Genomic DNA, 12,701 nt, shown 5'->3' with positions numbered 1-12,701 from the left:
GAGGAAGCTAATTTCTTTAAAATTATTAACGTGTCCTTGTATTATTTGGTTTCAAATGTTTGTGTCATCTTTTATAAAGTGATGGAGTCACCCTATCCCTTACTGCCTTTGTGTTTTCTTGTATGCTATACCTTTATTGGGAAAAGATAGGCATTTTTCTAAACCATTTAAACAAAACCAGGGGAAACCGTTGAAAAAGAGTTAGATTTGATCTTTTGGAAGATTGCTTAAGGCAAGAAGATGAGTTCGGGGATGAGAAAGGCTACCTAGGGACAAGAAATCTTGTCAATAGATCCTTGTGATATTCAGAGCTAGAATGAATGAAAGAAATCTGCCCATGTTGGGCACAGCAGATTGTAGGAGGCAGGAGATGTGGAAATGGTGATCACAAAACAGATCCTCCCTCTGTGGGTTATTGTAAAAGTGGAAAGAATTATTCATTCATTAATAACCAATTACCAAAGGACAATAAGCATCAAGGAAATGGTTCAGACAAAATAGCCACATGTAATAGTTTTCAGTGCAAGGAAAATCGGGACAATTCCAAGGGTTTTGATCAAGACACATTGTATTCATAACCTGCTTTGCCAAATGACAACTCTTTCGAAGGAGTTGCTAGATTGATAAGGTAGAGAAAGAATTGGAAGATTGGGGGCAATTATTCCTGAACCTGGCTTTGTGTGGCTTAAAGAAAGAAGATAAATAATTATAAACAATTTATCTTGGTAACACATACAAGATGTTTTCTTTTTTGTTGGCCCTAATAACTTTCAAGGCATTATGTTTGTTTTTGATTGTTTGTTTGTTTGTTTTAGACTAATTATTCTAGGTAAATGGAGAATCTGCTCACACTTTTCAAACTTGCATTGTCTAACTTGTATTCAATGTTACATGCTTATTATGGAAAAAATAAATAATAAAAAAACCTGGTAGATTTTTTAAAGTGAGAATTGATAACTATCTAGACATCTCTTCCTGGATACCTTAATTCTTTTAAGCTCAAGACTGTAAAGTATAAGTGAGATGAAATTGCAATGACATAGTTTGTTCTTGGCATTCTATCCCTTAATTATTTTATCTCCACTAACATCAAGGCTTTATAAAATTTTAATAGTACGTGAATTGTAGTGAATACTTCACTCTTTAGCATGATATAAGTAAATGTATCTTGCATTTGCAATTGTCTTAAACTTGTCTCCTGATAGTCTGTGACTAAAACTGACATTAAAACATTTCACAACATGTAGGGTAGAGAAGAGTTCTTGAAAAAACTCACTAGAGGTGAAGTCGCTGCCGGTGTAGAAATTCAGGTAAGACTAATTTGGTTTGAGTATTTTATTCTTGCTTTAATTTGCATTTTAGTTAGCATTTTAAATTTGCTTTCAGTGAGGCAACTTGTCGCTGCTCGGTTTGCAAGCTGGCAGTTTTCTCTCCTTAGCTGATGACAGTTGCCCTCTGTGTCCAACCAGCAGTGTCTGATCATGCATGAAATGCTGACCTCTCGTATACATATCTCATTTTGTGCTTTAATGGGAATTTCTGCCAGGCTAGTAAAAGGGTAGTGAGATCTTATTCCTAAGTGTTGAACTCTTTAGTTTGTTTTGCGGTGGTTAGGTTTTCTTAACTTTCAGTGTCTCTAACTTGAATTTGCTTATTTTACCCTGAAACAAACGCACTCTGTGCTGTGATATTTCTCAATAAAGATTGGAAATGAAAACCTGAGAACTCACAAGACAATTTTAATTTTTGAAAATCTTTGCCTATCACCGGTGCATCCTTTGGAACCCTGGTAGTGTCTTTGATCTATGACATGGTTTTAGAAATACACACACACACACACATACACACACAATTAAAATCAGAATTACACACATACAAATACACACACAAATATATTAGACATGTGACTCATTCATATGAAATTACAGTTATTTTTTATTATCAGAAAAACACAATCAATCACAGCCAAAAAGTCCAAATATAATATTATCTACTTCTTTGGTCCTCTTTGTAATTTTCTTCTGTTACTTTTTTCTTTTGTGACTTGAAACATACATATTAAAAAATCTCATAGTCTTCCCAGACATTTTTCCTAATATTTTGTTATTGATTTCCTTCTCATCATTTGTTCTTAGGTTACAGAAATTGGATATATCTCAATATATGTTATCAGTGTGCTCTCTTAAGGTTCTCCAACATTTACTTAAGAATGCTTAATTTTTTGTCTATTCACTTTTTTTCATTTCTTCTAATAATAATTTTTACAGTATTTGTACCCATTGCATTGTACAAATAGTACAATGACTGTATTATTTGGCCTTTCAATAATAACAAAGATAATTGCCTGGTACTTAATATGAACTGAATGTTTGGATAATTAAAAACTTAATGAATTATTTAAAATCTTTCCTAGTAGAAAAGGCTGCTTTCCACTGAAGAAAATCAGTTCACAGAGAGGAAGAAATTTGTGCATAAGAAAATATTATTCAGCATTGCACTAGAAGAAATTGAGAGTCCTCTGATGGAAATAGAAGAGGATGCTATAAAAATCAGAGTCATCCACGGAGAACATTATGATGTAAGCATTTATAATCATTGATTGTATAGCCAATTATATATAGGTTGTCCAGAAAATAATTTATAGAAATATTTAGGTTGATAAACCATGTATATGAGTTTACATTACTATTTAGAAAATGGTGACCTCATACAGAAAAATAATGGACACACTAAGTAACTCTTTGAACACCATACCACGGGAATGTGGTGGAGTCATCTCACAAAGACTGTTCCTTAGAATTCTATACTTTGTCTTGTAATATACATAGGAAAAGCAGTTTTCAAATGGATGGGCAATGATGTATCTGGTGATGTCATTATCTTGATAGGATAGTTAAATCTTCATTGCTTTTTAATAGGCTATGAAGTTCTGTTTACTTGAACATAAAATATAAAGCATCGTGACATTTTCATAGGGGATTTTTGATGCATACAGAAGTGAAAAGAATTAAGCAACTATCAATAAAATACTACAAGTTTATGACAGTAACTGATTTTAGTAGCCCTTCCCCCCAAAAAATTAGTAGAAAAATATGTATGCAAACTGTCATTAGTCTTTCAGAGAAGCAGAGGGTGTGGTAAGAGTTATACATTCTTGTTCTTCTTTTTTCTGTTGGAAAGACATACATATATTTGCTTGAACCATTTTGGCAATAAAATTTTTCATTTCTTTGCAAATGTTGATATAATTTTATGCTCTTGGTCATCAATAATTTTCTTTTTTTAATGTCTAATGTATTTATTGTAAAGGTGATTAAAGAGGGTTACAGTTACGGAAGTAAGGTAATGAGTATATTTCCTTTTGAACACTGTTAACCTTCCCTCCTTCAGTTTAGTCATATAAAAAGAGTTTCTATAACACATAATAATTTTGATTGCCATTGCTTCCCAATAAAATATAGAAGAGAAGGTTACTTAGCCGTAAACTAGAGAAAATTTGAGCCTAACCAAATCTAGCAATTTCTACAAGATCATGGAGCATAGAAACAAGAACATCTAAGTAGTAATCCATATAAAGATTCTGAATGCTGTCATAATGCTCATGTAACAAATATATTCCCAGTACCAACACCTAGTGGGATAAATGATTTAATAATGTGTCTCCCTTTCATTAACAATGGGAATTTATTAATTACATCAAGAGATTCATTACAATTGTCTCAGTATTATAATGAATTTTCAGACAAGATTAAAGTCTTTTGTTTCTCCTTATTTTATAGTAGCCATAGTTTTAGAACTTCTTGTAGTTCTATAATAATTTTTATTTTATTATATCTTAATAGTTAATAATGTATAAGAACTTTTCACGTAGCATGAAATCTAGGAAATGCTTTACATACTTGTTAATGTTTGCTGACAACTTCCATTTAATTTTAATTTAGTTTGAATTTTAAATGTCAGAATAAAAAATTCTATTCCCTTATAAGTGGCTTTGTTTTAAAACTTAAATGGATTAGATTTTATTTTCAGCTAATATGTTGAGACTCTGGATGTCACAATGTTTCTATACTTCATATGTACTGTATTTACTAAAACATTTAGTTATGTAATTATTATTTAATTATAACCAGAATAATTGGATAAATGTCTGAATGTCTTCTAGATGCTTAATGATATACTTGATAGAAAAAAAAAGGTCCGAGTAAAAGTAGAAAAAACAAGGAAAAAATTGTATAAAAAGGAGAAGATATCCCGTGTTGCATTATCAGAAACAGTGGTGAGAAATTTATTTCAAAAAACCATTTTGAATTTATAAGCCTTTATGTCAATGTAAACTAGTCAAAAGAATTTAATTTTAGGTGGAACATTGTATTTCTCATTGCTTGCATTAAACAAACTTTTTGTGCACGTGACCACACACACACAAACATACACATATACTTTTCTTCTAGATGGTGAGGACAACAGCCTTTAATTAAGGTGGAATGTGAAGCAAAAATGTATATTGGATTGTGCAGAAATCCACTGTTTCCTTCTGCTTCCGTGCTGGTTTCCAGTGCTTGTGGTTTTAGGTAGAAATGAAGAAAAAAAAAGGCAAAGAAAGAGAAAAGGAAGGAAAGAAGTAAAGAATGAGAAAGGAAAAGATGGAGCATTGAATCTTTCCCAAATTCTTATGCTGAAATTACAGCCAATAAATTAGTATTGGGAAGAAAGACTGTACAATTATATATACATATATATACATATATATGTATATAAAGAAAACAAAAAATAGCCAGAGCAGAAATAACAGAAATGGGCTGGCAGCTGACTCAAGCAGTCAATGACTACCTACCAAGCATGAAGCCAAGAGTTCAAGTACCAGTGCTGTCAACACCAATAACAAACAAAAACATACTACTTACTGTACTTAAACAGCTAATCTTGTATAGAAAGTCAGGCCCAGAAACACAAACCATGCATGTTTTCCCTTAGTATGTGAAAGCAATCTTTAGCTCATAAATTAGTAAGTAAATGTGGCAGGTGATATGCAAGTGTATACAAATTTATTAGCTGAAATATGGTAGATTCGAGGGAGATCTTAAATAGTCTAATTCCTAACGTTTAACACAATAAATATTAGGAAACGGTTACTTGGGAAGGGGGAGTTGAGTCAAGAGGAAAGGGACAGAGAGATGAAGAGGAGATGTAGGGAGAATGCAATCAGGTATCTAGTATATTACAAAAATAAAAAGAATCCATGTCTATCCTACGAAGTTAAGAAGAGTGGGGAAAGGGGTGGGTAGAAGAGAGATGGGTAAGAATATTGAAAGACTGCATTCATAAAGTGCTTTGTTACCTGGCAACTCCTTTGTACAACTACTTAAAACAATAAAAATAAATAAAAAGGGAGATTATCAGAAGCCTAAATAAAGATCCAGTCTAGAGTATCTGAGATAAGAATAGGAAACACATGATACAGAAAATAAGAGCAAAATGGACAGCAGTTGGGATCTATGGAATCATTTGGGAACATAAGCTGGATGTGGGAAATAATATACAATAATATGTAATAATGTACAATGTTCTAGCCCAGAAGCCAGTCGGTTGCTCTGAACATCTAACAGTTTTGAAGGGAACATGAAAAATAGTTATGAATTCACCACTTCAAGCTGGAATTGCATGGGTCCAGCTTGAGAAATTGTGAGGGTAGCAAATAGTGTTTTGGGGATTTTTTTTGTTTTTTGTTTTCTCTGAAAGATTAGAACAATATATACTCTTGGCTGGCTGCAGATGCACACGGCACATTTGTGGAAACCAGGGACCACATGGATGTGTTATGGAACTTGTTAGCTGTTTGTTTCTGTGTTCTTTTTCCTTCCTTCCTTCCTTCCTTCCTTCCTTCCTTCCTTCCTTCCTTCCTTCCTTCCTTCCTTCCTTCCTTCCTTCCTTCCTTCCTTCCTCCCTCCCTCCCTCCCTCCCTCCTTCCCTCCCTGCCTTCTATCTATCTTTCTTTCTTTCTTTCTTTCTTTCTTTCTTTCTTTCTTTCTTTCTTTCTTTCTTTCTTTCTTTCTTTCTTTCTTTCTTTCTTTCTTTCTTTCTTTCTTTCTTTCTTTCTTTCTTTCTTCAAGGCAAATTTATTTAGAAGTCAAAGGAAAGACACACACAAAAAAGGGAGGGCGACTCCAATGTAGTCTTCTAGTAAGGCAGGTCTTTTGTTCGCTTGTGTTGCTTTAGTAGTATGGGGCTCCTCCCATGTCTCTTTTGGACATTGTGCTGAGTGCTTGCTGGGTCGTGCAAGCACCACCACTTGTTTGCCATGGTTGCACGGACACCTAGAGCAATTTGGGAAGCAGCGCCATGAAGGGTCGCATGTCATCTGCTGCGTGAAACCACATGCTTGCAAGGTGTCCCTATGTGCAGGTGGCGAGAAGAGACAAGCATGTGGAAAAAAGGCGGGGCAGGAAAACAGAGAGGACAGAGAGTGTTTACCAATCTTATCAATGGAAAAGTGGAGAGCACAAAGCTAATTCGTTACCTATATTACCAAGAGATTACATACAACTGGTTTTTAGTTGTTCATACAGCCCATTGTCATTGTGCCTCCGTTTGGTGAGGATTTCACAAGCCAACTACTTAAAGCATTTCTGAATTTTGTTTGCAGGATAAACGGTCAACGGTTATTAAACAGTATGAAGGTGCGAAGACTAAAACAGTGCATTATAATGAAAAAATAATTCAGATGACTAAAGAATTAAGGAAAATGGAAGAGCAAAACGCAAAACTTGACAGGGAACTTGAACTTTTAAGGTAAGTGTTTCAATTTTGTAATCATCTTCAATGTTTACTTGGTAAATGAGTTCTCATGTTCTTATTTAAATTTTATTCTTTAAAAGGTACATATTTTCTATTGTATTTTTATGTATAACACATATGTGATACATTTAATCATTTGAATTATTGGTATGAATAATTTGTTGAAGAAATAGAGCCAGGCCTATAAAAGAGAACTTGTTACAGGGAGAAGAGGTTCGTGGGCTTTAAATATGAGCCAGAAGTCAAATTTATAAAGGCTGATAATAGTCACAGTGAAGGGAGAAAAAAATTAAGAACTTAGCATGAAACTAATGGATCAGTGAGATTGGAAGAAATGGGAGAGACTAGAAGAAAATTTCAATATCTTTTTATATCACGGGTTTTTTCCCCCAGAATGTATCCTAAAATTATTTCAGAAAGGAAAATGGAAATCAGCTAGTGGCATGGATTTTTTTTTTCTTCCCAGGAAACAGTTTTATGACGTGAGACTTGAAAAAGAACGTATCCAAACAGTGTATGATCATCTTGCGGAAGAGAGATCAAAATGCTATGACAGACTCTATAAGGAAGGCCAGATGTTTAGAAAGTTCGTTGATATGAGACAAAGAACTCTGGCAGGTCTTTGTGTAAGTATTATTTTTGGCTTGTTTTAAATTGTTTTAAGTTAAGTAGAGTAGTGGTCAAATTAGTAGGTAGTTTGAAACATTCATTATTCATACTGTAATAGAAAAAGATGCTTGTTTTTTAACAATTGTTTGGGGACTCAATATATATATATATATATATATATATATATATTCTCTATACATACTTATATAAATACATATAAAATCTCTATTGCTGATCATGTTTTAACAACTCACTAATGATTATTGTTGTTCACTGAGAGGCCTGTCAGTAAATGGACATAACAATCTCACTACAGTCTCAGTGTCACTACATCTGTGGCTCATGTGGTAGAGCACATGTCTAGAAAGCAGAAGACCCTGAGTTCAAACCCCATGACTACCTATATTAATTAAGTTGTTAGAGAGAACATGCAACTTTCATTTTTCCCCCACAGTAATTAAATATAGCCATTCTGCATATAGTGCTTTTCAATGCATTTTATGACTAGTCAAACTTTCATTGTATTTTATATTGAAGTACAATAATGAAATGTAGGTCATATTTATGTTTATAGAGCTATTTCTATATTTTAATGGAAGTATGAGGATGGTTTTGTTTCTCAATAAATGTTCCTTGAATATTACCAACCTCCCCTCTCCCCCTGTTTTTTGTGTTAGTATGGGGGATTGAAGTCAAGACCTAAAACTTTCACTTGACTTTTTTCCTTAAGACTGTTTTTCTTCCACGTGAGCCACAGTTCCACACCCAGCTTTTTGCTGAATAGAAATAAAAAGATCATGAACTTCTCTGCCCAGGCTAGCTTCAAGTCGTGATCCTCAGATCTCAAAACTGGAAGAGCAAAAATTACAGGTGTGACCAACTAACCACTCTCGGATAAATAAGAACATTTTATTCTCTTTTAGAAAATATTTTTACAAGATTTCAATGACACAGTATACTTACTTTTATGAAACAGCAAGACTGATACAAACGTCTTTTGAAGCTGAGTTTTGATTAATAAAAAGTTCTATATATTAACTTTTATACAGACTCTCACTACGTGAAATATATTTAATTAAATGGTTCCTACATTGTATTACATTTCATAATGGCTTTTTATTTAGTTGTAATATATTAATACCTTGGTTTTAAATATATGTGTACATATGCATTCACACACATATATGTTTATTTAGAAATATCTTTCATAAAAGATAAGTTTTTATTTTATTAAAACTTTTCTGCAAATCTTTGTAAGGTTTATGCAATGTAATAATATAATTTTATCAGTTAATTTTCATCCTGATACTTATATATTCAAATGATTCTTGCACATTCAACTATTACATTCTTACTTTTTTTTATATTTAAAGTCAGTGTTAACAAATTGTAGAATATCTGGGACAAATGAACACATATGCAGGTAACTGACCATGCTGCATTTCATGCTGTGTTGTGATCCTTCCTATAAGAAAATTATTAATAAAATATAGTAGTTTTATTAATAGTGATGTCATTTTTTCCCCCATTTTAAACAGTGGCTGTTACATAGAAAAGTTTTTTCCCTTGTTTAAAAATATGAAAATAATTGTCGCCATCTAGTGGTTGGATGATGCCTCTTCTGGAGGTGTCTGAGGACAGTGTCTCAGGGGTGGTAGTGTTAGTGAAAAAAACACCTCTTGCTCCAAGAAAACTTAAGTATTTGACTTAAGCATCATCACAACCCCTATATTTTATCACAACAACAGAGTTGTTTGTTTGGATTCAACCACACTTTCTGATTGTACTGGTACTGAGACTAGGGAGATCTCAATAATCATTTATTGATAGGCCTTCCAGCATTTTAGTACAATGATAATCATTACTGATTATGGCAAAATAGGATAAGCAGGAGAGTGATAGAAAAGTATTGTCTAAGCAGCTTCTAGATGATTGAGCTTTGAATTTATTTTAATCAAAAAAGCCAGTCTGACTTTGGATTCATCTTTCAGTCTCGTGGATCATTTTTTCTTCCCATGTACTTGTCTCCATCTACTTCCACTGGTTTTACTCTGTTATTTGTACTTGCTTGTTATCTGCTGATATCATACTGGAATAATGACTTCCTTACAAGGGCAGGGGTTTTTCTGCCACAGTCTTCTCTGCATACTGAAATCTCAGAGGTATGGCTGGCAAAAGCAAAGAATCCACTGAATGATTTTGAATGAAACAGTGGATGGGTGCTTGTTTTGGCAATTTTGCTGCCTATAGTCATGATGATAGCTAGAAGCAGAGGTCTTGCTGAGATAATTTCTCTAAGATATGGAAGGCCAGTCTGATCTGACACCCATTTCAGTGAAAACTTATGCTCTGTATCAGAGCAAACACCCCATATTCCCTCTCTCCCTGACAAGAAATGGGACGTTTACCATCCAATCTGTGTACTCTTGAAAACTGGTTAAAGCTACTATTACTTTCTAGCACTTAAGGATTCTGTGAAAAATCTCAAAGTCACCTATCAAACAACCTTGGATTTGGAGGAAGTTGTTTATTCTCTGTTTCTTTTTTATTCCTTTAACTTATGTGACTAGAAGCATAGAGTCTGTCTTACGTAACCATAACAGGTTAAATTTAGGGCCACATCATTAATGCTGCTGTTTATGTGTGAATATGATCATGAGTGTTAAACAGTGGAAAGTTTGCCAGATGTGGTAGCACACAGGGGGCTGGAATAGGATTGTTAAGTCCAGGCCAGTTTAGGCTATATAGTGAACCCTTCTCTGGAATAACAAAGGTTATTCCTAGAAAAGTTGACTTCATCTGTGTTAGAAACCAGATGAGTTAAGTTCACAAATATATATATATATATATATATATATGTATATATATATGTATATATGTAATATAAAGTATTCCAAGAAGGAAAAAAATCCATTATAAATGTGATATTGTATAACTGAGATGTTGTAAGACTGAGGCAAAAGATTAGCTCACAATTATATACTATCTTTGTAGCCTGTAGCTTTTGTGAAAAACTACTAAAGAAAGAACAGAATTTGTAATAAAAAAAAAAAACACATCACAGAATTAGAAATACAAACAGTTAAAAAAATAAAAGGAATGGTTTAAGGAAAAACAGGCACAGCTTTAGATAACATAGGATGAGATCCTGAAGTTAAATCCAATCTTTCTCCAGTAGGACATTCCATATCATATACCTTTCCCTGGTAGATAATCTTTTTTTTTGTCATGGCATTTGTACTTAGTGTCTATAATTTGTAAACATAATTGTTTAAGGTAATTGTTCAAGGTATCAGTATAGCATATCCATCACACTTGCTGTGGCTACCCATGAAAGGACTTTACTTTTGAAAGATCCATATGAAGATAAAGTTGACAGCATTTTAATCTGCTATCTCAGCAGGCCCAAAGTGTTAAAGCCTCTTTCCAGGCATTCTTTCAGTACTTTTTTCCCCCTTTATTGTAATTTAGGGTATGACATGAGAGGGTTAGCCTGAGAAGACAATTTCCAGACAGCGTTCTAGCAATCTCTCAATTTCTTCTGGAGTGGTTTTTATTTGCTTCCTACTGGTAGTTCTCAGGAAATACTTCCTCTCGCATCTACAGCGGCACCATATTTAGTTTTGAAATCATGTTTTAACCCTTTCACATGGAAAATTCTTACCTCAACACAAAGGTAGTAGCTTCCTGCTCGGATAATCAAGCATTTAAATAGCAAAAGTCCTGGGTCAATTTTATCTCATGTGATTTTTTTAAATTATATTTTTATTATCTTTAAGTGTTGCACAAAGGAGTTCCCATTCAACAAATTAATTGGTAAGTACCATGAGTCTTGACCAAGGTCACCGTTTTCAACATTCTCCCCCATCTATACTGGCCCAGCCTAGCCCCCCAATTTTCTTTTGTTTGTTTTTCAAATATTTTAAAGTATGTTTATGATATATTTTACATCAAGCACTTGAATCAAAATTCAATCTCTGATTTAATATAGATCCTTTATAATTACATGTAATCATTATTTGAAAATACACACTGAACTAAGTCAGCTAGTAAATAAAATAACTGTAAACTAGAAACCTCAGGGACAGGGTCATGCATGATCAGTTAAGTCACGTTTCCACCATGTTTTAGTCTCAATTCACATTTGTTTCCATCACACAGACATCCATTTTGAGTTAGCTTAGACAGCAGAGCCTAACAACATAAAGCTATGTTGTCTTAAAGGAAATTCAGTTTAATACAAAGAACTTCAAGAAGAAAAATCAGGACTCTTGATCAGAAGCCTTCTGTGCTTGTGTTTCTCTGGAGCAACAAAAATCTGGAAGGCTAAGCAGGAAGTGTTTCTTAATAATTAATGCATATCCTCTGAGGTGTTTTTAAAAGATCATTACAAAGTTTAAATGATTCTCCTATTGACTACTCATCATTTTTTCATTGTCATGTGATTGTTCTATGAGAGCTATTATGTTCCATGTACTCAGTATTGGACAATCAAAATCAATTTAAAAAACACCTCAGCAGAAAAGATGGAATTTGAAACATCAGGCTTAAATTTATTCTAAACAGTAAGTGGTAATTCTCATCCACTACCCTGAAACAGTAGTGTTATTATAAGTAAAATATGCTGCCATTGTCTCAATAGTGGGAAGGAAATAAGAAATAATCCTGAAAATGGAGGAACTGACCTAGTAATTTCTACAGGAAGAATATTTTTTTTTCTGGAAGTGTTACTGTGGATAAATGTGGTAGAGCGCTCAAAGAGCTCAGAGACAGTGCCCAGGCCCTGAGTTCAAGCCCCAAGACAGACAAAAACAATTTTTTTAAAGAAAGAAAGAAAGAAAAAGAATATTTTTCCTTAATATTAACCTGCCCTTCACCAAATCTATTTTAATGTCACAAAATTTTGAAGATGAGGAATGTGGTTAAAATAATTAGCATTTCCTTTTTTTAAAAAAAAACCACCGCTGATATAATTAAGCACTAATTAATCACACATAATAATGTGAGTTGCTTTTTGGACATATCTTGTTAAAATGAATGTTTCGAGGGTAGGTAGCAATAGTGTTCCTTTTATAACAAGGAGCATTTCAGTGCTTCAGTGATGGAAAGTTCTTAGAAATTAGAGAGACTGACACTAGAAAACAGAGACATGATCTAGCATAAGAATGATTATCAATTAAAATAGTTATAGGTTCTGCTTCCAGATATCTAATTACATTCCTAAATATACCTTACCTGGCAATGACTTATTGAAATGTGGATACTAAACTCAATTTGCAATCATTTACTTTACATAT

General features: G+C 33.4%; 1 protein-coding gene across 1 annotated transcript in view; it reads left to right on the top strand.

Moving 5' to 3' along the window:
- Positions 1-12,701, top strand: part of Ccdc178 (coiled-coil domain containing 178) — a 265,422-nt gene that overhangs the window by 63,096 nt on the left and 189,625 nt on the right. Inside the window, exons 12-16 of the mRNA XM_042675000.1 lie at positions 1,248-1,310; positions 2,417-2,578; positions 4,163-4,276; positions 6,644-6,789; positions 7,262-7,421. Of these exons, the coding sequence (XP_042530934.1) occupies positions 1,248-1,310; positions 2,417-2,578; positions 4,163-4,276; positions 6,644-6,789; positions 7,262-7,421 (645 nt within the window). The remainder of the gene's footprint in view (positions 1-1,247; positions 1,311-2,416; positions 2,579-4,162; positions 4,277-6,643; positions 6,790-7,261; positions 7,422-12,701) is intronic.

Source organism: Dipodomys spectabilis, unplaced genomic scaffold (assembly GCF_019054845.1).
Source record: "Dipodomys spectabilis isolate Male_0828 unplaced genomic scaffold, ASM1905484v1 ptg000024l, whole genome shotgun sequence".
Classification (NCBI taxonomy): domain Eukaryota; kingdom Metazoa; phylum Chordata; class Mammalia; order Rodentia; family Heteromyidae; genus Dipodomys; species Dipodomys spectabilis.
Note: the sequence above shows the minus strand (reverse complement) of the source record. Positions and strands in the feature narration are given on the sequence as shown.